Source organism: Megalobrama amblycephala, linkage group LG11 (assembly GCF_018812025.1).
Source record: "Megalobrama amblycephala isolate DHTTF-2021 linkage group LG11, ASM1881202v1, whole genome shotgun sequence".
NCBI lineage: Eukaryota > Metazoa > Chordata > Actinopteri > Cypriniformes > Xenocyprididae > Megalobrama > Megalobrama amblycephala.
In genome coordinates, this window is record NC_063054.1 from 28,752,990 (window position 1) to 28,779,855 (window position 26,866).

General features: G+C 36.3%; 1 protein-coding gene across 2 annotated transcripts in view; it reads left to right on the plus strand.

Annotated features, from left to right (window-relative positions):
* Positions 1–4,675: 4,675 nt before the first annotated feature.
* Positions 4,676–26,866, plus strand: part of LOC125278262 (CD2-associated protein) — a 59,629-nt gene continuing 37,438 nt past the window's right edge. For both annotated transcript variants that reach the window (XM_048207281.1, XM_048207282.1), the window contains exons 1-3: positions 4,676–4,953; positions 19,297–19,457; positions 24,523–24,721. In XM_048207281.1, the coding sequence (XP_048063238.1) occupies positions 4,950–4,953; positions 19,297–19,457; positions 24,523–24,721 (364 nt within the window). In that variant the 5' untranslated portion in view covers positions 4,676–4,949. The remainder of the gene's footprint in view (positions 4,954–19,296; positions 19,458–24,522; positions 24,722–26,866) is intronic.

Consider the following 26,866-nt stretch of genomic DNA (forward strand, 5'->3'; position numbering starts at 1 on the left):
GGCAAATCATTACAGTAAACTGGACAAAGTGACTTTATAAGTTAACCTATATCCTATCGGTCAACAGTTTGGAATATTTTTTTTGTAATGTTTTGTAAGAAGTACCTTATGCTCACCTTTTAAGCTATATGTATTTGATCAAAAATACAGTAAAAATAGTTATATTGTGAAATATTATTACAGTTTAAAATAAATGTTTTTTTCATTTGAATATATTTTAAAATGTATTTTACTCATGTGATGCAAATCTGAATTTTTTTGCAGCCATTACTTTCTTACTTTATGCTGATTTGGTGCTCAGTTATTAATAATAAGTCCTCCTTATTATTATTATGTGTTTTGAAAAATATTAATGAAACAGCTTATAATATTTTGTGGAAACTGTGAAACAAATTTTTAAGATTCTTTGATTAATAAAAAGTTCAAGAGAACAGCATTTATTTGAAATATAAATTTTTTGTAACATTATAAATGTATCGACTGTCACTTTTAATCAGTTTATAAGGTCCTTGCTAAATAAAAATATTAATTTATTTTTTAAAAAAAATGTTTTTTTAAATGGTGGTGTATCATGGTTTCCACAAAAAAATATTAAAGGTCCCGTTTTTCGTGGTTTTTTGTAGCTTTGATTGTGTTTATAGTGTGCAATATAACATGTGTTCATGTTTCGCGTGTAAAAAAACACAGTATTTTTCACATAATTTACTTATCTGTATACCGCTGTTTCCACTGTCATAAAAACGGGCTGATGACTTCCTTGTTCTATGAAGTCCCTCCTTCAGAAATACGTAACGAGTTCTGATTGTGCCAGCGGTTCCTGTGTTGTGATTCGACAGCAGCTTAGCGCATCTTGCCCGGAAAGGTCACGCCTCTTACCATAACGTGGAGATGCACGCGCTCAGTGTTATTGTAAACATGTCTTTAATTTTAGCCTATCAATTTGAGCCGGAATCAGACCCGGTGATTGGACTGCGGGATGAAAATAACAGCGTTTCGACGACATGGCGACAAACACACTCTACAAACGCAACTCTTGTGTATTCCTGTGGGCGGAGGTTAGTCAAAAAACTGTTTTAGTGACGTCATTAAAGAAGGAAGTAGAGGGATGTAGTCCAAACTGGCCGTTAGATGTAGGCGACTTCTGTTAAATAAAATATCTCGCTTGGCATTGAACTTTGAGCTTTAAAATTTTACAGATTTTATTTATACTCTAACAACAACATTACACACTAACTAAAGTTTGAAACATGGGATCACGAAGAACGGGACCTTTAAGCAGCACAACTGTTTTCAATATTGATAACAATAAGAAATGTTTCTTGAGCAGCAAATCAGCATATTAGAATGATTTCTGAAGGATCATGTGACACTGAAGACTGGAGCAATAATGAAAATTCAACTTTAAATCACAGGAATAAATATATATATATATACACTGCCCGGCCAAAAAAAAAACAAAAAAAAAAAAGTCGCTGTTTGGATTTTAATAGGCAAATACTTAAGAGTCTATGGATGGATCATTATTACAGTGACACACTCCATCTTTAAAGGTTAAAAGAACCGTTGCCCAACATATAACATTGCTAGAAATATAATAATCGCTGTAATAATGATCCATTCATAGATTCTTAAGTATTTGCCTATTAAAGCGTATAACATATAACATATAACACAATTACACACATATACAAACAATTTAAAAACACATCTAGAATTATTATTAATAATAATTTTTAAAAAAATCAATAAAATAATCATAATAAATTACAAGTTAAAATATAACTATAAACTATACATACATATGAATGGATGTACTATGGATGTTTCTGTGTATGCCCGTGGCTACACTGTCCAGTCTCATTTGCATTACTGTTTGAAAGAAAGCACCACATCCAAACAGTCATTGTCAGGCCTCAGATATATGCAACAGAATGCTCTTCTGTGTCACTGGCACAAAAACAGGAGATCATCATTTCCAATGTGTCTCAGACAGGCAGAGCTCAGAGGCCACTGGCAGATGAAGAGCACACCATCTGGCACAGGCCTACACGTGCATCTGAGAGCTAAAAGGATGAAATGGGGAAATGCTCTCACGTGCCACACAGTTTCTGCCTCAGGAAATCACTCTAAGTGGGTTGACTCAGATGATAGGGTAAGAGAAAAGCCTCGGTCTGCCTAACATTTGTGCATCCATGCTGAAATGTGCAACAATATGGCTATTTGTGCAACACACCACCTAGTACTTTAAACAAACAATATTCCACCAGCACTGTGGACTTAAAGCTCTTCAGTTTTATAAACACATAGAATTATTTATGTGTGCTGATGTGAGATTGTTTGTTACTCAGCATACTGTATGCTGCAGAATGTAAAGGGATGTAAAGAGAGCATCTGTAGTTCAAGAATTCACAGATATGTCTAAAATGTTTGCATGTCAGTAATTAATAATTAGAACTGCTATACTCAAAATGGCTTTAATATTATATGTAAATACTTTATTAATTATTATATTATATTATAAAACAAACCCCAATTTTATTGTTTATATCAGAATACAAAAATGTGATTAAGTTGAATATATATTGTTGCATAAAAAGGGTCTGATGTACCTTCATGTTTTCCACTCATATGCAAATGTATAAACTTTTTAGCATAAAAAAATCTTATGTATTCAATTTGAGGCTTTGTGGTGCAAAAGCATCATGAAAATAACATTATAATAATTATGACCTGCCTGGTGTACGAATAATTTTTGTACTCTGATCTGCATGTACATTCAACAATCAATGAAGATCAATAAAGAGTTTGCTTTATATTCTGACACATACCACCATTTGATTTCATGTGGCAAAAAATTAATTTAAAGTCATACGGAGAACAGTAAATAAATTAAAGAAAAGTAAAAGAAAATAGTGTCATTCCACCTTGTCTTACTTTTGTAGATTGTTCATATTCTGCCCTCTGCTGGCAAAGAAAATATAAAAAAAATGCAGTTTTGAGGACATGAACTTTATTTGATCTCACATAAAAAGCAATTTCTATAAATGATGATGAATTTAAGGGAGGTCTAAAACTATGACTAGGTTTCCTCAGTTGGTACTAAGGCAGTTTAAAGTGAATGTTTAGTTAGTATATAGATTATAGATGGTATAAAAGGAGGCAACGTCTGTTTGTGCAAGTCTACGCAATTGCTTGAAGTGCCCAGCAGGGAGAGACAAAAACCGCAATAATATATTCAAATAAATGCTACCTATACTTCACATGTCTATATTAAGGTAAAATAACAAAATACAGAAACCATTTGGTTATTTATTAAGGACCATTTGCACTTGGAATGCTGATAGTAGTTCTGAACTGTGTTTACGAGGGGATAAAAGAGACACTTATAAATCTACAATTTTTGCTTCGGAACGACCCATAAAGTTTCAATGATGTTTATGTCTAGGGATTAGGGAAGACGCATGGAAAGCATGACTTCATTCTGGAGCTCCATTTCTAGTGGAAACCATTGGACCTTATGACCCCATAGATGGATGTTTATTTTGTAGATGGATGCAAATTGTGGGTTGACGCCATCTTTTGGCTTTTTCTGAACACAGATGTTTTTAAGTGCAAGATATTTTTCCATAACTCTTATATTATTTATAGTATTTTAATTCTCTTTATAACCATCATAACTGTTTTTCTTATAATTAACCAAGATTTGGTGTGAAGCAATCGTATACAGTTCACAGAAATTCATAATTTTCTGAAATGTCATAAACCAGTTCTTGATGACAGAGAGCTTCTAAAAGCCCAACACAAAATTATGTTGTTGTTTTTTTCTTCTTAATTTTTTTGTTAGTTTTCCCATAAATATCCAATCCGAACATGACAGCATAATCTGACCATTTTGCTTTATTGTTGTTTTTTCTTTCATTATTTTATTTTATTATTCCATATGTTTTTACTATAACAACAATAAATTTAGTGCTAACAGTTCCACAGCACAATGTGGTCCATATTAAAATGGATCTTTCCCTTCAATAGAGATTTAGTCTTATTGTGATGCAACTGATCTTTCACAGTAAATTGAATTGTTGTGGTTGTTTTGTAATCATGGACACAAGCAGAGAAGATATCCTTTCAAACCAGCCATAAAAACATAGGGAAGTACATGCTTATGGAAATTGGCTTTGATTGGGGCAATTTCAGTTTACAGTTAGCAGCTTAATAACCAAATTTAATGCAAATAATTCAGCCACAGAGAGACATTCAGCTGAGCGAAGACGAGATTTCCTTTCACCGCCTACGTACTCTGTTGACAAAAATATCACAAGAAAGTGCCTGCAAATGATTGATATTCCCCACCCCCAATGTATTTCCTCATATTTATTTTTGTATTAAAATATTTAAAACATAATAAACTAAAAATATTATTCATATACAATAAAATAGCCTACTATTTTCCACAATGTTTGCTCAACATGATCACGAGTAACCTATATAGGCCTATTCATAATACAATAATAAAGAAGTTATAGTTGTTAAATTTGTATATAGTTAAATCACTGCAAGATTTGCGTGTATTTGAACATTTGTGCTTGAATACTCAATTTACATTAAAATGTCACACTTCAGCCTCTTGTATTCCAGCGAGGAACTCTGACTTCTCGCGGGATCCTCCCGATGAAATATCGCGCAGGCAAATCTAAGAAAGGTGGAGACTTCGGGATAACTTCCTGCACAGTACTCTTAAGAATCATACCTCATAGTTTAACAACAGGCCGACATTTAAACCAAGTCGAATGGATTAATATCGCAAATAAACTCGCTAACAAGCACTTCACCAGCACGATTCCACGCACAAGTAGGATTTACTGCTAGCATTCATCCTGCTAGCTAACATCAGCTACCAGGACGGCAGATTGTACACATCAGATCAAGACGGTCTCGTATCGAAGGACAGTATGGGTGAGTTCAACTCGGTTCTTGTGGATCAGTTACAGTGTCACTCCGCGTTTCAGCTTCAAATGGAACAGCGCGAGCGAGTCACTTAAGCGTCATTTTAAAAGAAGAAACTGTATCCACGTTGAATAAAGGGGGAAAAAAAAACTTGTGATCAGATGAGTATTTGAGGCGCCAGTGTCGCAAACTGGCTAAGCTTGTCCAAACCAGTAAATTCCTTTCGTTTTGCGTCAAGATTAATGACTCCCTGCCCTTCCACTACATTATTATTGTTTACCTTTCGGATGTAAGTGGCATTTACGTTGTTTGATTAGTTTTAAAGCAGTTTGTACTAGTTGCTGTGGCTTAGTTCCAAAGAAGCCCCCTTAAAGGTGTACTTTAATTTTTTTATTAATGAAATTTTTTTATATTCAAATAAGTAAACTGCACTTTTGACAGATCAATTTCAAAGACATACACTTACGTAATATATAAAAAAAAAAAAAAAAAAAATCAAGACCATATCAGTTTTTGAGAAAAATCTCTTTTATTTAATACGAAGCGGGTCGCCCCCTTAAGGGCGCCGTCATGTTTACATCACATGACCTTCTGTGCCATAAATCGAGGTACTACTATTATTAATAACAACAACAACAATAACCAATGTCATTGTGAAGTCCAAAACCACTTGTACAACTAATAAGAATCAGCTATATGCTAACTTAATGATTCCAGTTATTTATGTTGACTGCGGCTTTAATAAGAAGCATCCCCTAGAAGTTAGGTAGGAATTAGGTAAACAAATGTTATAGTGGAAAACGTTAGGTTTGTACCTGTTCTTCACCGTCATGCTCTTTTGCACGACTCTGCTGGTTTGAATAAAGTGCAAATGTTATGAGCTGTCTACAAATCCTCTTTTGAGTGAGGTTCATTTCCATATTTACTCCTCTCTATTTCAGGTTGTTGACACTAATTGAACTCACTGTATTCTCATTAGCAGTTACTTTTATTGTACTATTTAGTGAGGCAGTCAGTGGTGTGTTTGTTTTATTGGCTATGTTCTCTGTCAAAGTAACCAAGCCTTTGGCTTATGCTTGTATTGTTAGTAGCCAAGCGACCTGCACATTCAAAAGTACATTTGTATGACTGGTAAATATGGCTGTTGGTCAAAACTATCTTAGATCTTTCTTTGTCATCCATTTTATAGTCTGAATGATGGGTTTTATGTGAAGTCAGCTCCTGGTATTACACTCTAGGGCAGAGTTTTTGATCTCGAACACAACCTGTTTAGTGTGTACAGAAGCACTGATGTGTACAGGAAGAAGTTCTGAGGAAAATGTTGGGGGTTTTAGATGTTACATTGGGCATAATGGTCATTTGTTTTCCCAGCTGTATGTTAGAGTAAATGTGTGGCTTGGGCTGCCGGGTTCATCTGGCTGGCAGGCAGGTTGCTTTCGTGGCCTTGAGTGCTCCCCCCCCCACCCCCGCCAGTAATTCATCATGTTGTCACAAAGTTATGTAAGCGCAGGATTGGAAACTAAGCTCGTCAGGAAGTATGGAAGTGTGTTAGAGTAATAAGTGTACTTTACACAGGTGTAAGTGGACATCGCTTGGTCATGTCAGGTCTTGACTGCAGACAGTGCAGGCGAAATGAAAATAGGTGGATGTTTCTTACTGATATCTGGTTTCAGATGGGTTCTTTAACACTGATCTGTTCTTCCTCTCGTGGGAATATTGTTCTACAGGTCTTGTGATTTCGTTTTAACAGCTAAAAAACATTTTTAATGTTTTAGAAAAAAAGTATTTTTTGATCACCAAGTTTTCATTTATTTGATAAAAAAATACAGTAAAACAGTTATTGCAAAATATTGTTACAATTTTAACTATCTATTTTGTCTACAACTAACCTAAAATCGATTGTGTGTATTTGTAAGATTTATTTTTTCTTTCAATAAAGAGTTAAAAAGAACAGCATTTGTTTGAAATAGATTTTTTTTGTAACAATGTAGAAGTGTTTACTGTTACTTTTGATCATTTTAATAGGTTACACTTTATTTTAAGGTGATGTAGTTACATTGTACTTACTCAAATAAGTTCTGAGTAATATTAAAGGTGCCCTAGAATTAAATATTGAATTTACCTTGGCATAGTTGAATAACAAGAGTTCAGTACATGGAAAAGACATACACTGAGTTTCAAACTCCATTGTTTCCTCCTCCTTATATAAATCTCATTTGTTTAAAAGACAAATCTCAACATAACACCGACTGTTACGTAACCGTCAGGATCATTAATATGTACGCCCCCCATATTTGCATATGCCAGCTCATGTTCAAGCCATTAGACAAGGGCAGAACGTCTGGATGTGCACAGCAGAATCATCAGACTAGGTAAGCAAGCAAGAACAATAGCAAAAAATGGCAGATGGAGCAATAGTAACTGACATGATCCATGATAACATGATATTTTTAGTGAAATTTGTAAATTGTCTTTCTAAATGTTTCGTTAGCATGTTGCTAATGTACTGTTAAATGTGGTTAAAGTTACCATCGTTTCTTACTGTATTCACGGAGACAAGAGCCGTCGCTATTTTCATTATTAAACACTTGCAGTCTGTATAATTCATAAACACAACTTCATTATCATAAATCATCATAAAACATAAATCTCTCCAACAGTGTGTAATGTTAGCTTTAGCCACAGAGCCTACTATCAAACTCATTCAGAATCAAATGTAAACATCCAAATAAATACAATACTTACATGATTAGACATGCTGCATGATGAACACTTTGTAAATATCCATTTTGAGGGTTATATTAGCTGTGTGAACTGTGTTTATGCTGTTCAAGGCAAGCGCGAGCTCCGGGGGAGGGGGAGCACGAGAATTAAAGGGGCCGCAACCTATATATCGGTGCATAGTTAATGATGCCCCAAAATAGGCAGTTAAAATATGAATAAAAAAAATCTATGGGGTATTTTGAGCTGAAACTTCACAGACACATTCAGGAGACACCTTAGACTTATATTACATCTTTTAAAAAGATGTTCTAGGGCACCTTTAAATAAACTATTTGTATTTACTACAGAGTTACGGATAGTGTTAGGGTTTGGTTTAGGGTCAGTTACTTGTAATTATGCATAATTAACTGTTATTACTATAGAAAGTACATGTTGTAATGTGTAACTACATCACCTTAAAATAAAGTGTTACCTTTTAATGCTTCCTAGCTGAATAGAAGTATTAATTTCTTAAAGTCCCCCTGTAGTCAATAATTTTATCCCTTAAAACTCTTCTTTGATCATGACCAAAATGACATATTTAAATGTTTATTTCCTGTGGAAAAAAAAAATCTTCATGCCTTAAAATAGCTTGAATGTAACTCTACACCCTTGCCTCATTTAATATACACGAATCAATGCAAATTAGCCTCGCCCCCACTTGCTCACGCCAGCTCAGAGATCCACTCAGTCAACTTACTGAGGTAAATGCTGCACAGTGGTATCGCTCTTTACAACATCGGACACATAACGTAATTAATATGATTAGCCTTTTGTTTGACTATGATATCAAACAGCTAATAATGTGTTGCTTATGTTACACAAACCATGTTCCCGTTCTCCATGTCAGAGTCAGATATCCTTAGAAACGCTTTGAATGACTCAAAAGTATACCGGGATAACCTGGCTTCTTTCAAGACTCCCCTGCTAGTTTGCTGTTAATGATATGCTAAAGCCCGCCGGCATGTTGACGTGATTGGTTACAAGGTAGTTTGTGACATCACATATGTGACATATCTTTTTTTCACTGCAGGTTTAAGGAGAAATTACTCAGCAATGGTGTTGACATGAATTTGCACATGGTTTGTCTTAAAATATATTAAATACACCACATAGACATATAAACAATAAAAACCTGATTTTCATTAGGGCTGGGCGATAATATCGCATGCGGTTGTCACGCGCATTTCGTCAGTAAAGCCGGTTTCCTGATTACCGCTAAATCGCCATCACCTGCTTTCAAATGGACACAGCCGTAGTTCACTGACAAGCTACGCAATATTGCGTTCATTATCGAAGGCGATTCATCTACGATAATGAACGTGATATTGCGTAGCTTGTCAGTGATCTACGGCTCTGTCTATTAAATGCCGCTCCATTTGAAAGCAGGTGATGGCGATTTAGCGGTAATCAGGGAACCGGCTTTACTGACGAAAATGCGCGTGACAATCGCATGCGATATATTGCCCAGCCCTAATTTTCATCACAGGGGGACTTTAACAAAAATCTTACTGTTGCAGTTCAGTGAAGAACCGTTATGATCAATTCAGTGAGTGAGTGAATGATTAGTCTGATTTGAACTGATAACATCACATTTAGTTCTACAAGCACTAATTTCTTTTGCCGTGCCACTGTATATTCAGCAGTGGCAATGGAAACACTATCAGAGTCCTTCAGTATGATGTTTTTCCACATTAGTGGAAGAAAGCAGATGGTGAAGAATTGTTAATAATAACCAATGCATTAAAATAATTTTGTTTCAGTATTTTTAGAAAACGAAGTAGAACCAGTTCTAATTAAATTCTCTCCTTGCCTGAGAACCACTGCTCATGACATCATGCAAAAGCCTAAAGCTGAAAATATGTGAAGAATCTCCCGAGCCTCTCCCTACATGCTGACTACTGCACTACTAGTTATTGTGCCAAGTGATTTTATAGAAAGGACTCTGGTTGACATCTGAAGAATGTATAATAATCTTAGATATTACTGTGTTTGACTGACATGTCTTGAGAATCTCATATGTGGTCTCAGACTTTGACTCCCTTGTGTTTTCTTTGTGAACCAAACAAAATTTTTTTGTTTGGAGAAATCAAAAAGTTAGCAGCTTCATGTATGACTTTGAGGAGTAGCAGGCTAGCTTGCAAATGGAGTCAAGATAATTGTCCTTTCAAAAAATAAATAAATGGCTAAATAAAATAACTTGTTTAAGGTCTTGATGGTTGTTGTTGTCATATTCCACACTAGTCAAAAGACCTTATAACTTAACCTTTCAAACGTTTTCATATTTGCGCGTTGGGGAAAAGAACCCTCTTTCTTGAAGTGTTGCTGGAAATTCCCTTCTGGTTGGTCTAAATTCTGCTTTCCATGTAAATTTTCATATCTTTAAATGAGAACTAGTTTATTCACTGTGTGTGTGTGTGTGTGTGTGTGTTTGTTTGTGTCAGCCAGGGTCTTGATTAGGCCAATCCAGTGCTTAAGGGCACTATGAGGTTGAATTGAAATGAAATGTCCCATATTAGGTGCTCCATTTCTTCCAAGCTCCAGTCACATATTGATTGTGTGTGTTTTTGTTTAGTGTAGTAATTTTATTTTATTAAACCACTGACCCATTTAACTTCTGACCTCTTCATGCACACATGACTCGTCTGGCTTACACTTCTACAGTGAACATATGCTCTGAATATTTTGTCTGTGGATGTTTGAGGTTGTCAGCACGTTTTTTTTTTTGTTTTGTTTTGTTTTTTTAAAGAACCACTTTATGCACATTTCATTTATGTTCAGTATCAAGGACATTTTCAGCAGGAATTTACATTTAGAGTTATGAAGTCATTGTTTTATCACTAATTAGTCTTGCATAATCAGACTTTTGACTATAGGCGGAAAATCTGGGCCAAGAGCTGCCTATTTGTACTGACATGAATGTTAAGTAACCAACCCTAGTTTGGTTTTATTTATTTAATTAATTAATTATTTTACATAGGTCAGGTAAGAGGTTGTACATTGAAACATTTGTTAAAAATCTTGCAAATGTCAAACTCAAACACAGCATTACACTCCAGCCTAAGGCAGGGACTGACTTTTAAGTGTTGTAGTCAACATTTTCCATTGTATAGATAAGTAATGAAGTTACTAGGGTGGATTGATATTGGAAAAAACTGACATTGCGATATTTGGTTTTCTGGAACATATTGCTATATGAAAAAAAAAAATCACCAGATGACTGGAATAGCTCAATCTAGAATGATTGGGGTGATTTTGTAGGGGAGTGAATCTGCATAGAGAATAGGCTGATAAACAAATTATACATGGATAAATACAATAGAACAAAGACACAAATGAAAAAAGCAGTGTAAGCAGGTAAGTCTAACAGTATTCAGGTACAGAAATTGAACAGTCAAATGTAAAATAACACTGCATAGCCTTCACTGTAAAAATTAAATATAATTAATCTTTGTTACAGCTACAAAAGTGATTTTTTTTCTTTGTATTTTGTTGTTTGATTAACATAAAGTGACAACAGCCTAATATTTCTGCTTCTGTCTGTGTCATTTAAGACTGCACAGATATATAGAGAATGCACAGATCCAATATAATGATACACATCCGTTTTCTTTCTCAATTGTTTACGTTCACGTAAGCCATAAGTGACTGTGTTTTAGGGCTGTCCCAGACTAAAGGTTTATCTAGTCGACTATTAGTCGTTCATTTAAGCCATTAGTTAACTGATCGCATGTTTATATTAATTTATTTACTTAAATATATACTGGGGGAAATACTAAACCATAATGAGCCTTTAATAAATAAATAAATAAATAAATATATAGGCCTAATTAGGGCATATATCATGACTACGGTATCAAATGTCTATCGTTAGAGATTTTACTGTATAGTTTATTTTGCGGTGTATATATCCACGTAGCACAGTACTACTTAAAGTTATATACACATAGGAGGGATAAATAAATGTATGAATGAGAAAATAAAGATTGGGATGTGCTTGACATTGAGCGCAATAAGCTGTGAAAAAGAGCTCCTTGTGGTTGGTGCTGCTCACATGACTGACACACAGCTGAAGCGCACCAGAAAGCCACCTCTCTTAGACAGCATGCAAGTGCGAATTCAGTTCTCTTTCACATCTTATTGTGCTTGAATGGTCAGATAGACACACAATAATGTCAAAATGCCTGTCGTGTGGAGTATTCATGTAAACATAGCTGGTTGTCTTAAATTAATGTAAACAGCTGGGTGAAAACCCAGTAAATTGGATCCGTGCATTCAGTTTTAAAGGGACAGCAGTATAATAAACTGCTGTCTGTCTCATTAATGTCAATCAAACAACAAAAGACAAAGAGAACATCACACACTGCTTTTGACTAAGTCACTTTTGTACCTTTAATAGGAATCAGTTCATATCTGATTCATACAGTGAAGACTGTTTTAGTTATACACTTAATTATTCAATTTCTATAGTATTTCTTACATGTTAAACCTACTGCAGCTTAAAAATGTAAAGGTTAATTTGTGTCTTTGCTCTAGTGTATTTGTCCTACTGTTTGTAATTTGTTTCTTTGTTCTTATTTATAAAAACAAAAATAAAATAAAAATAGCTGTAGGCTAGATATATATTGTTATCATAAAATAAAATTTGTCATTATACATGAAATAAACTTTTGGTCATATCGCCTACCCTTATGCCCCCTATATAGCCTATTCCACGCTCAAGTGCACGCATAAAGCTTGCTGCAAAGCACAGGCAAAAGTAATGATTATGAACGTGTCAAAAAATAGCAAGGCGTCATTTTAATTATTAATAAACTAGTGTTTTCTGAGTCACTGTTAGCTGCAAAGATGAAGTTGATAATGCTGCCTCATCATCTCCGGAGTATAGTGAGCATGCCTTTCATACGGATTACATACGGAGTATTTCTTTCGATTTGGATTGGTTCATTGCTTTCTATAGACATATTTCTCATGTCTTTGAGGCAAGTAGCCTATGCTCTGAGTTAGGGCTGGGCGATATATCGCATGCGATTCTCACGCGCATTTCGTCAGTAAAGCCGGTTCCCTGATTACCGCTAAATCGCCATCACCTGCTTTCAAATGGAGCGCCTTTTAATAGACAAAGCCGTAGTTCACGGACAAGCCACGCAAAATCGCGTTCAGTATCGAAGATGAATCGACTTCGATAATGAACCCGATTTTGCGTGGCTTATCAGTGATCACTGATATGTTGATTTGATGCTTAGGAAACATTTCTTCTTATTATTATCAATGTTGAAAACAGTTGTTGTGCTTAAAACATTTTTTGTCACATACAGCAAACATCTCCTCACTATCCGCTAGCTGCCTGTCCCCTGAACACACTGTAAAAAAACGCGGTCTCTATAGTCGCCACAAGCTCCAAAAACGGCAATAAAAACAAACTGGTGCAGCCTGGACCATGAAACATAATAAACATGCTCCAGCCAATAACCGACAAGAATGATTTTAAATGCGTGTTCATGACTGTTTCAGGAAGCACGGAGGGGAAGGGGAGGATGAGGATGAGGGAGGGTCTAGCTAGCCTCTGTTTTGTTTGACAACACTTCGAACGTCAACAGGAAGTTACTCCACCCAGGATCACTTAGAGCACCTTTAATATATTTGTGGAAACCATGATAATTTTTTTTGCAATTCTTTGTTGAATAGAAAGTTAAAAAGGACAGCATTTATTTGAAATGGATTTATTGTAACAAGTCTTTACTGTCACTTTTAATCAGTTTAATGCATCCTTGCTGAATAAAAATAATCACTTAATTATTGACCAAAAACTTTAAAATGTAGTGTACCTTCAAACATGCTCCTTTCCTATAGATGTTTTTAATGGCAAAGTCATCATAATTTGCTTTCTTTACACATCTGACTGTAATTTAAAGGAAAAGTTCAACCAGAAATAAAAATTTGGTCATTATTTTCTGCCATTCCAAACCTCTATGCATGCAGTTGTTTTTCATGGAACTCAAATACTTGAAGATTCTTTAGATGATACTAATGACATAATTTCCATTAATAGGTGAACTTTTACTTTAAGATGGCAAGAACTGTACAGTGAAAGCATTATAGTCCTTGTGTTTTTTTCCCCGCTCTTTAACCCATCTACTGTATGATTCTGTAACTGTTCCCAAAGATTAGACTAAACAAGGTACCACTTAGTTTGAGAGATCATTTCAAAGATTGTATTGCTTGTTGGATCAAACTTAAGTAGTAATTATTAAAGCCTCCATTAAGTTATTTTCTACTTTCTTTTTTTTTAGTCTTTTGTATAATTTCACTGACCCGGCTTATTCATGCAGTTATTCACAAACTGGCAACTGTGAATAGCGTTTTGAGTAAAGCTTTAAAACATTTTGGCAATACGAAAGCAGAGAAGTAAATTACCTAATCTGTTTTCCTTTCTGAATGGCTGCAGAGGGAATAAGAGCGAATGAAAGCAGAGTCGTGTATTCTGGATTTGCGCCTCACTCCTGACGCTCGTGCCAAGTCGGCCAACCTTGTCATTATGACAATTTCTGCAAAGCTCTGCTCTAGATCAGGATGCTTCTGCATGCAAAAACAGAGAGTCTAAGTCAGCAAACTGTCCTCACAACATAGGATACATGAGCTACTACACAAAGCAACCATGCTGTTTTTCTAGACACTTTCAGTTGACCTCAGGTAGCATCTGCAGTTCCGTTGTATTTGCACTGACCTGTGTTCTTTGCGATAAAAGTGCAGCATACAAAATAAAGGATGCATTTTCTGTGTGCCTAGTGACACACTAATGAAGCCTTTAGACTGAGTTAATTTGGAAGTTCTTCTTTTTTTTCTTTTTTTGGTTTGGAAACAGGCTCAAGACTAAATTAGAAGCAGAACCACCTAACCACAATTTATGGTGGTTTGACATTATATGTAAGTTTGTCTTCTTAAAAATACAAAAAACAAGAAGAGGAAGAGACAATGACTGTGAGGCAGCCGGCCTTCACAAAGTGCTAAAAACAGATAGTGGTCACATATATCCATTCAAGAGGAGAGATGGCAGTACATGGTTTGGCGTTTGCTCAAAAAGGCTTGGCTTGTGTGCTTGGTTATCTATTGTTTAAACTTCATTTGTAAGATGCTTGACCTTGTGTGTCCTGTCTCTTATGAGATGGTCTATTCAAGTGTGGATGTGTAAAATGCAGGTGAAGTTAAAGGTGGGGTATGTATTTTTCCAACAACACTGTTTGGAAGTTAGTCGGGCGGACACCAACAACAAACATCTAACCATTCAGCATTGGGGGGCGTATAACGGTCGTGGAGACAGAACGAGCAATCGGGAGATTTGAAAAGAAAAAAAATGCAGAAAGAGAGATGATGAGACACTATACAAAACAGCTCAAAAGAATATCACTGGAATGAAGGGTTATGACTGGGCAAGATATTTAGGACCAGCGTTAAAGGTGCTTTAGCCACGGAGCACTATCAGACTCATTCAGAATCAAATGTAAACATCCAAATAAATACTATACTCACATGATCCGGAGCATGCATGCAGCATGCATGACGAACATCTTGTAAAGATCCATTTGAGGGTTATATTAGCTGTGTGAACTTTGTTTATGCACTGTTTTATAGTCGAGAGCTCGGGGGGGCGGGGAGCACGAGATTTAAAGGGGCCGCAGCCTGAATTGGTGCATAGTTAATGATGCCTCAAAATAGGCAGTTAAAAAAATTAATAAAAAAAAATCTATGGTGTATTTTGAGCTGAAACTTCACAGACACATTCAGGGGACACCTTAGACTTATATTACATCTTGTGAAAGAACGTTCTAGGGCGCCTATAATATTAGAAAAGCTTTCCAGCGTTGGAGAGAGCTAAGCGGGAAGGCCTGAAAAGAGATGCGGAGGCTGCTTTTATTCCGCTTCACATGTGAGTAAAACTGGGTTTGAGTGTCATTGATTGTCTGGAGCTGCTGTGCTGTTGGCGACAAACAACGAAAAACCCAAAACAAGAGTAAATACAAAACTTGTTCGTTTTTTTGTGCTTCCTTGTCATTCGGTCATCATCTGCACTTTATTTTTTGTGAAGCATTTTAGTATTGAAGTTAGTACTTTTGACAACACTAGTAAAATATACCCCCTTTCCACCAGCACGAACCAGGTGCTAGTTCAGAGCTAGTGCCAGTTCGGAGTTGGTTCAACTGACTAGCCTTCTAAGAACCCGTTTGCCTTTCCACAGGGTAGAGAGCCACCACAGAGCCAGGTCTTGCGTCACTGTATACGTCTCATATTTCACAGCAAAGCTAGCGCCGCAGCGCCAAACACAAATACACCAGGCTCGTTTGAGATGCATCGGCTTCTCGCATAGCGATCGGCGCATGACATCAAAGCTCGTATGCTCTACAAACGCTCCCGCGGATCCGCGGCACTCACCGAATCGGCCCGCGCTGCTCCGATGTATCTCGAACAAGCCTTCTATCAACAATTGTGGATGTTTCACTACTGTTGATGCTCATGGCTTTGCGAACCTACATCGGCATCCAAACACGGCTCGCCGTAATTTGTATATAGACGGAGATTACGATCGAGCTGCTATTAGCTCGATTAGCTGCTATTTCAAAAATGGCGGTCACAAGTTTCTTGTTGGTCACGGTAACCCCGCCCCCAGCCCCTGACGCAAGCGGTTCTTACTTCTAGCCCAGCAACGTTTTGGTGCTACTTACGAACCACTTTTTCTGGGGTAATAGTAATTTAGCTGGATTTACATAAACACCTACCTAAACCATGGGGACTCAACGGTGGAAAAACTATGTATATATAGAAAATGATGAGTGTATGTAGGAGTGTCACAGTACACAGGTATTGACAATATCATATATAATCCAGCGCCAGTAACTGGTTGGCACTTCAACAGCAGATGGCTGTATTGCTCCATAACGCTGGTCACCACCTAGCATAAAATGAAAATGGAGAAAACACAAAATAAACAAATGTAAAGATTAAATTGACTAGTAGCAATGTTTGTTATTATTTTTAAATTTCTAGACATCATGATAATATCTTTATTGTGAATTCTTCTGGTCAAAGTAATGGTGTAGTGATACATTATTCACTGTTGCAATCTGTATAGCTGCCATGTTTTAGCAGCAAGAAAACCGCTTCCTTGTTTTTACTCAAATAAAAACAAGATCTTATTAATACACATCCAGCAGCTACTAGTGACCAACTTTACTCCGATAAAATCAGTATGATGGGGCATATTTCAGATTCTTCCTCATCATGTTGGCCTGAACCGGTTTATTTTGCCTCTCTCAACAGATGTTCCCAAAAGAATTCCTCAGAATGTGTGGGATGTACAGGGAATTTCATTTGATGATTATAACCGTAACAAGCCTGTTTGTAGAAATACTGTGCACAGACATAACCAGCTGAGGTAGGGATGAGATCCTGTGCGACACGCTGACCTCTTCCCTGTGTTTTCCATGAGAAGTCTCTGCTATCTCTGGCATCGCTGTGTAAATAACCTTTGTCAACAGAGGTACTGTGTGTGTGTATGCTGCTGATCACATTCTTCTTTGACTCATGCAGCTCTCACAGTCAGATTTAGCAATTTTCCTAACTCTGCCCGCTTTCCAAAGACTCTGGAAATGGCTGGGAGATGTTTGTGTCTGGTGTCCGTGGTAATGATTAGGGAGTGGAGAAAAGCATATGGCTCTGACATTGTCATTTTGTTTGTCCCGAAACTTGATGGACACCACACCAGTTTGCTTGGAAACGGTCATTCCAAAGATCTTGAGAAAGAGTTGAAACTGCTCTCCTTGCTGTTAAATTGTTGTTCCATTGTCCCCATGAACATACCTAGTATATTTGAGTAAAACATTGTTTATATGATGTGCTCTGCTGGCCCTTGGCCCAGTCGTTTTGAAGTTTTTGCTCAAAAAGAGGTCAAACAATGGTGGCTGTTAGGGGCAAGGTCTAGATTTCCACAGGGTTCTTTGCTGGTCTTGGTGCGGAATGTGTTTATTCACTCTTTAAAGGTCAGAACCAACTATATTAGGAAACTCTTTGAATATTGGGCTAGTCAAGTTCATATATTGAACTTTAGATAGCGCTTTAACCCATGTGTTAGGTTAAAAAAATCTTGGTACGATTTTTATGGTGGGGCAGAAAAGTTACCTTAATTGGATTCAATACAATTAACCAGAATTCACACTATGAAAAACAAACAAAAAATCTTTAACATTAATATTTCACGCACACATTACAAAAATAACTTGAACATAATATTTATAAACTGAATATTTAAATATAACTAACAATGAAATACATAAAAAAAAAAAAAAAATCATTTTGGATCTGTGCCACCTGAAATTTAAGTTAACCAGCAAACATTATAGTCATAATAGAAATGTTGTACACACATTTCGCAGTGTCGACACTTTGCAAGCATATTCTTGACCCTAAATGTAAAAAAATAAAATATAATAAAATAATTTTTAAAAAAATCACAAAATATCAAGAAAAACATCATAGGTTAAAGGGTTAGTTCCCCCAAAAATGAAAATTCTGTCATTTATTACTTACCCTCATGCCGTTCCACACTCGTAAAACCTTTGTTAATCTTCGGAACACAAATTAAGATATTTTAGTTGAAATCCGATGGCTCCGTGAGGCCTGCATAGGGAGCAATGACACTTCCTCTCTCAAGATCCATAAAGGTACTAAAACACATCTAAATCATTTCATGTGAGTACAGTGGTTCAATATTAATATTATAAAGCAACGAGAATATTTTTGGTGCGCCAAAAAAAACAAAATAACGACTTATTTAGTGATGGCCGATTTCAAAACACTGCTTCAGGAAGATTCGGAGCATAAATGAATCAGTGTATCGAATCTGCTGTTCGGAGCGCCAAAGTCACGTGATTCAGCCGTTTGCCACGCAGTTTGACATGATTCGATACACTGATTCATTTGTGCTCCGAATCTTCCTGAAGCAGTGTTTTGAAATCGGCCATCACTAAATAAGTCGTTATTTTGTTTTTTTTGGCACACCAAAAATATTCTTGTTGCTTTATAATATTAATATTGAACCACTGTACTCACATGAACCAATTTAAATATGTTTTTAGTACATTAATGGATCTTGAGAGAGGAAGTGTCATTGCTCCCTATGAAGGCCTCATGGAGCCATCGGATTTCAACTAAAATATCTTAATTTGCGTTCTGAAGATTAACGAAGGTTTTACAGGTGTGGAACGGCATGAGGGTAAGTAATAAATGACAGAATTTTCATTTTTGGGTGAACTAACCTTTTAACTCAGTGGTTCCCAAACTTTTTCTGCCAGGCCCACCTTTTGTAAAGAAAAATATTTTCAAATGCAAATAGACCATTTGTTGGTCGGATAAACCATTATCATCTTCATTTGTTGTGTTTTATCAGTTTGTATTTGGTGTGAAAAGGCCTTTGTTGTGTTGTTCTGTATGGTTGTTAAGTACATTTATGTATCTGTGCTTTTCCGCCAGCATGTCGCAGATGCTTGATCACAGCATTAGTTTCACTCTGACTGAAGTGTGTTCCTTTCTTTGCAGTTGAGGTGGTGGTGGAGTATGAGTATGAAGCCCTCCACGAAGATGAGTTGACCCTCAGGCTTGGAGACGTGATCAAAAATGTGCGACGAATCGATGAGGATGGATGGATGGAAGGAGACCTCAATGGGAAACGAGGCCTTTTCCCAGATAACTTTGTAAAGGTAATTTTTAAAAAGCTTTTTTTTAATGTAATGTATAGTATATTGGTTTTAAGTGAGGTGATGTAAAGAAATAATGGGTGGGGGTTAGTGGTTAGCACAAGGCCAAAAATAAGTTAATAGGAAGGAAATGTTTATCTTTAGGTATGACATTACAAGTTTCGAATTCCGTTTGAAATCTAACCATGTGTCATTGCATTTTCAATCTCAACTTCAATTTGTGTACCTCTTAATTAGTGTTTTGAGTTGTTGAGGCTGCTTGAGGAAACCCACATTAAAGTCGGATGTAATGGCAAATCTTGTCAAAGGCAGGAAATTATTGCTTTTGTTTCCTTGCGGAGATCCTTTAGGAGGGTGTGAGGTAATCTTTCACTCCCTTAACTGAACTTTGATCCCGGAAAGATTTGATAGTCGACACTCAGGTGGTTTTAGGAGAGGACCATGGAAAGCGAGCAGGTAGGAGCTCATTTTAGTTTCTGTCAGATCGTATCTAAATAAGATCTTGTTGTGTCTGGAAGACGTGTTACTGGTAATGTTTTGTCTTAAGGTGGTTTTCAGTTCATTCAGTTTCTCATAACGTGGCACTTGATTTGATTGCTCGTTTTGCTGAATCACCAGACAGATCACAGATAGCGCAGGATTTAAAGGGCACTTAAAGGAAAAACATAACCTGAAGACAATTAAATAAAGTTTTTTACACGAACAGCACTATTTCATTGTGTTCTAAAAGTTATTTTGCTGGTATTTTGCTTTTAAAACATTTGTATTTTGAGTAAAGATTTTATTTTCTATTTATTTTTTTATTCTTCTGGGATTACTTTTCAAAGCAAGTTCTTAACTTAGGACATCTGTAATTCATGTGCTGATCCAGACATGATTGACATAGCTTGTAACGATCTAAGATAGGAGTGTCTTGTCTTTATGTGGGTGTTAGAGTAGATTATGTGCTCTAGATGCATGCATTGTAGGCCACGTTCACACTGTCAGTTTTTGGGATTGACAACCGCATTTACTTACAGGTGTGAGTCTCGAAATGTTCCGTTCACACAGCAACTTACAGTAGCGTATTCTTACAACTTACTAACAATCGTATTCTGCTGCTGTGTGAATGTTGCCATAAATTCCATTGAAATAAACCTATGCCACGATCACACAGCAGCAGAATATGGTTGTCAGTCCTGTATTTGAGTCCTTAATACGGTTACGTTCACACACAATGCGGTTATTTACGGGAGTGACAACCGTATTATATAACTGAACTCGCACCCGTAAATTTTAGGGACTCACAACCGCATTCTCGGAATATTTACGCTGTGTGAACGGAACCGCACTGGACAGCTATTTGTCTGTCACTGCTAGGGTGTTTTGTGTGTGGTTTTGCTTTTGGTAACTTACTGCGACAGAGATATGAGCTGTGTGTCATCTGAAGGTGTTAGATCCAGTCACTGTTATCCACCGGAGCCGGGGCGGCTCCCGTCAGTTTTGTGTTTCTTTCCCAAATTCAAATGCCGTGTCATGCGTTAAAGACTCCAGCTAGCGCAGTGTTTACATGCTTCTGTTGGATAATTAATTTTTGATGGATGGACTCGCGGTTCAATTGGTCTCTTGTCATGTCAAAAGTGATAATACTTTTCAGTTTCACTGTCGTTATGGTTACTAAGAGAATACAGGCATGACTCTCAGTGCACGTTCATACAGACAGTGTTCCAGACGCTACTGTAAGTTGCTGTGTGAACGAGACATTTCAAGACTCACACCTGTAAGTAAATGCGGTTGTCAATCCCAAAAACTGACAGTGCGAACATGGACATCAGTAAAATAATCTCTGTTGTAGTACTTTATTATTTTATTTATTTAGTAAAATATTTAATAATTTTTTATTATTAGAAAATCAAGATCTTTAAAAAGGTTGGGAAAGCTGACCTCAAATTAGTTATTGAGGAGAGGGAGTGAGAAAAAGGAATTTCTTTGTCAGCATCTCAGACAGGAAGTTTGGAGCGGATGCAGCCTGTGGCATTCTTCATTCTGCACCGGAGCCTCCAGGAAACAAAGAGCACTGCTCCACATGCCTGTCTCTCAAACCCAAACGGTGTCCATCTGAACCCAGCTAAAAAGGCCGCTGGAGAGTTTCAGTGATACTACTGTGAATGTATTATGATAATGCTTTGGTACTTTGAGATATTACATAGTACCTACTACCTAATAATTACCGTAGTATTAAATAGTACTTCAAAGAATGTCATTTTATCACTCATAGTACAAACAACATGGTATCATATCTCAAAAAACATGGTACTTCTATGTTAAGTGAGTTATTTGAAGACTTAAAAACAGGTACGAAATAATCTGAGATTTACATTTCAGATAACTTTAACTCAATTTTAAAGGAACACTCCACTTTTTTTGAAAATAACCTCATTTTCCAACTCCCCTAGAGTTAAACAGTTGAGTTTTACTGTTATCGAATCCATTCAGCCGATCTCCGGGTCTGGCGGTACCACTTTTAGCATAGCTTAGCATAGTTCATTGAATCTGATTAGACCATTAGCATCTCGCTCAAAAATGACCAAAGAGTTTCAATATTTTTCCTATTTAAAACTTGACTCTTCTGTAGTTACATCGTGTACTAAGACCGACGGAAAATCAAAAGTTGCGATTTTCTAGGCCGATATGGCTAGGAACTATACACTCATTCCGGCGTAATAATCAAGGAACTTTGCTGCTGTACCATGCAGCAGGCGCAATGATATTACGCAGCGCCTGTGGCCCCCTGTTTGCACAGGGAGCGTGGCTTCCAACCATGGAGACATTTGTGAGAGACGCTGTGTAATATCATTGCGTAATACAAATGCACTGTATTTTCCTCCCCTCTTTTGATTGACAGGATATATCAGCCCTGACTATCGGCTGTTTTTAAACTAATGCCCGATAGTGTGGAAATTTGCTTTTATCGTCCAATACCGATTATTGGCCGATAAATCATTGCATGTCTTGCATATATATATATATATATATATATATATATATATATGAGAGAGAGAGTATATCTTATTGAAATTACTCCATAGTGATAGATGCCCTTTTTTTGTTACATTTGAGCTCCTGCCCCTGACAAACTCTCTGCATATCACTAATTGATTGAATTTAGTAACTTTGGTAACACGTAACAATAAGATTCATTAGTTAACATTATTTAACTACATTAGTTAACATGAACTAATAATGAACTGCATTTCTACAGCATTTATTAATCTTTGTTAATGTTAATTTCAACATTTACTACTACATTATTAAAATCTTGTTAATGTGAACTAACATGAACAAACAATGAACAACTGCATTTTCACTAACTAACATTAACAAAGAAATAAAAGTAAGTAAATACACTAACCAATGTATTCTTCATGGTTAGTTCATGTTAGTTAGTTCATGTTAATTAACTAATGTTTAACTAATGAACCTTATTTTAAAGCGTTACCGTAACTTTAAAGAAGTTGAAGTGTGCGCAAACTACTAGGAAAATACAAGTATCGGATTGGGACTTGGTATTGGTAGATACTCAATATTCAATGACTCTGATAAGATTGGGGGCACAAAAACTTGATCAGGATATCCCTAATTTTAATTCTATTTTATTAAATTTTAATTACTACCTTAATTAAAATTCAAGAATTAAATTTAAAAGTCATTGTCAATTCAATTCAAATTGCTGAGGTGTTTTGAAATTGAAGTAACACAGGTCAGGCATTTTTGTTCTTGTTCATAGAATTAAGTGTTCTACTTTAGATCCCTTTTATATCCATAAATGTTTTAGAACGATCTTGCAGAAATAGCATTCTTTGAGAAAAACAGAGCAAGTTTCAACTAGAGGGTGAGAACACGTCTGTCTGTAATCGCTGGAGATCTTATCACTCCTTTGTTTCTCTTCTGTCTCTCTCCCCACCTTTTTATGAATGTGTGAGGAAGGCTTTGCTTTTGGTGAATTTACATGTGTTTGAAAAAATGCATGTGTATACAGGTGCTAGTTTGTGGTTTCTGTCATGTTCTACATGACATGGGTGTGACGTAAAGTATTGTTAAAGTAGTGAATTTTAACCTTACAAAGAATTCAGGCATTCATGGAAAAATTAACAGAACCTTCAGGTGCTGCTTTTCTTGTTGTTTAGATTCATTCATTCAAATGGATTTTGCTAAACCATTTATACCATGGTAGGTATATTTGCACTGCTATGACTGGCAAATATGTGTAAAATACAGAGACAAATTAATGGGCCTGTTTAGACTTGGTCTCTTAATGCATTTTCTCTGATTGGATGGGTGGCTATACTTTTGTGAAAAGACCAGGTGTAAATGCCCTCCAAAATGCTTTTGAGACAGATTTAAATGTGATCACACAAACCACTTCAGGAGGTGATCTGAGAATCATTCCAAACGAAACTGGACAAGTGTAAATGCATCTGGTTGTTGAAATCCCTTATGTAAATTTTACTCCTCTCAAAATGTTAAAAATTAAATGTGTGAGGCAGTGTTATAGGCTATATAAGATGTTATAGCCAGATATATGACAGTGCTACTGAAACACTCATTGCCACAGATGATAAAGTGATAAAGTATCTCTTACAGCAAGCCAACGCACAAACTTTTGCAAATGACACTGAAAGTAAGTCGCAGATGCTGAACTAACATTCATCTTCATTAAAAGTAGTGATACTAAATGATCTTATAAAAAAGATATATGACCGCACACTCAACTTGCAAATAGTTTATTAGCCAACGTTTCGGCAAAAGCCTTTGTCAAGGTAAATGATCTTATCAGCCCTGATGCCGCTCTCTCTTTATTAGCTGATGATAAATCAAATATAGTGCATATCTGTTGCTTTCATTGACTTGTCTTGAACTCTGTTAAATTTGCATATAGCGCAGGAATTGAAGATCGGATTTATATTTGCTTTGCGGAGACACATATACGTGGCCAAGTGTAACTAGAACTGTTTTAACAATTGAAATCAAATGAGAGATATTATATGTAATTCTTTTTTTTTTTTTTTTTTTTTTTTTTTTTATCAAGGAGGTGAAAAAAGATGAGCCAAAGTCCAAAGAGGAGCCAAGGGAGGTTAAAGAAGCGAAGGAGGTAAAGGACGAGACTCCGTTACAGCGGCGAGCATCAAAGAATGTAGCAAGCCTGGCGCAGAGGATCAGTACCTATGGCATCCCTACCGGAGGACTCGGATTACAACCCCATTCTCAACCCCGTGCCTCAAAAAAGAGTGTGTTTCCGTTTTTATTTCAAATTTCACATCTTTTTTAACTTAAAGGTGCTGTAAACTATTTTGTTTAGGAATACCACACATAAAATGAATACTACCTGTCTCTGTGGCCGCTCTAGACTATGTAAACGGAAAAAAAGTGGCCCACGCTTTTTAGCCATTCATAAAATGTAGCCTAACAGAAACGCTCTCTACCTGTTAATCATTTTGCACGTGTTTGAGTTTTCTGACATCGAGTTGACTGACATGTCTATGGAGGAAGGCCACACATGGTCAATGTATTGGGGTGGTCTAATTCAGTCTAGCAGAAATTAGCGTCATGGCTTACAGCATTTTTAATGTTAATTAGTTATTGGTGTGTCATTGTTTAGCTTTTTTTATCATTAAATTGTCACAGTGGGCTGATACGATTTTAGTTTACAGTAGTATAGCATATGGTGAATTCTGTCATTACTATATGTTTAGCTGTGTTTGTTTAGCTGGAATCAGTTTAGCACAAAAATGGTTTAGCAGATGACAGCTTTGGCCAGTAGTGGGCAGCAGTAGCTTTCCTGTTGGCTCATGTAGCCTGTTTTCATTTCCTCTGTCTGAGTCTTGAGTGTATGACTGTCTCAGATTTTAGAGGAAGTCCACTTGATCCTCTCCAGCTGCATAGGAACATTATCACAGAACACAGCGATTGTGATGCCAACCTACATTCAAGGTCTCTGCTGAACAAATCTTCTAAAACAGTGATAACTGTGGAATGTAGTTGCGTTTACTCTCCCTCTGTGCAGGTTATACCCTTGAGGAATTATTGGATATTTAGTTTAGTTTCTGCCCAATGCAGCTTTCATTTCAAGCTAACCATAGAGATAGTGTTTACATGGGCCCTCTTTTTATTCAGCAAGAATGCATTAAATTGATCAAAAGTGACTGAAGACATTTTATAATGCAAAAAAATATATTTCAAATAACTTTCTATTTATCAAATGTATCACTTTCTTAAAGGTCCCGTTCTTCGTGATCCCATGTTTCAAACTTTAGTTAGTGTGTAATGTTGTTGTTAGAGTATAAATAAAATCTGTAAAATTTTAAAGCTCAAAGTTCAATGCCAAGCGAGATATTTTATTTAACAGAAGTCGCCTACATCGAACGGCCAGTTTGGACTACATCCCTCTACTTCCTTCTTTAATGACGTCACTAAAACAGTTTTTTGACTAACCTCCGCCCACAGGAATACACAAGAGTTGCGTTTGTAGAGTGTGTTTGTCGCCATGTCGTCGAAACAATGTTATTTTCATCCCGCAGTCCAATCACCGGGTCTGATTCCGGCTCAAATTGATAGGGTAAAATTAAAGACATGTTTACAATAACACTGAGCGCGTGCATCTCCACGTTATGGTAAGAGGCGTGACCTTTCTGGGCAAGATGCGCTAAACTGCTGTCGAATCACAACACAGGAACCGCTGGCACAATCAGAACTCGTTACGTATTTCTGAAGGAGGGACTTCATAGAACAAGATAAGTAAATTATGTGAAAAATACTGTGTTTTTTTACACGCGAAACATGAACACATGTTATACTGCACACTATAAACACAATCAAAGCTTCAAAAAACCACGAAAAACGGGACCTTTAAGACTAATTTGGCAAACTGTCATTCAGACATCCCAGGAACTGGTTTCTTAAAAATATGTAGTTTTACTCATCCATAATAGTTAGCAACATATACATTGCTGTTCAAAAGTTTGGGGTCGATAGGATATATATACACTGTGTGCAGAATTATTAGGCAAGTTGATTTTCTGATCATATTTTTTTTCCAAGCACATTTTACCAATTCCAATCCACATCAATCTTAATAACTACTATTAATATTGTTTTCAATCATTTATAAGTGATATATATAATTGTTCATGAAGGCTGGAAATGAAAAATGCCTTATATTCAGATGTGCAGAATTATTAGGCAGGTTTTCTTTTACAGGCAAAATGAGCCAAAAAAGAGATTTAACTCAGACTAAAAAGTCAAAAATTATTAAATACTCATGAGAATGACGCAATACTAATGCAATACTAGAAACTGCAAAGTTAAAGCACGACCAAGGGACAGCAAAATGCTCATTGGGTCAGCGGGGTCATACAAAAACAGGTGGAAAAGAA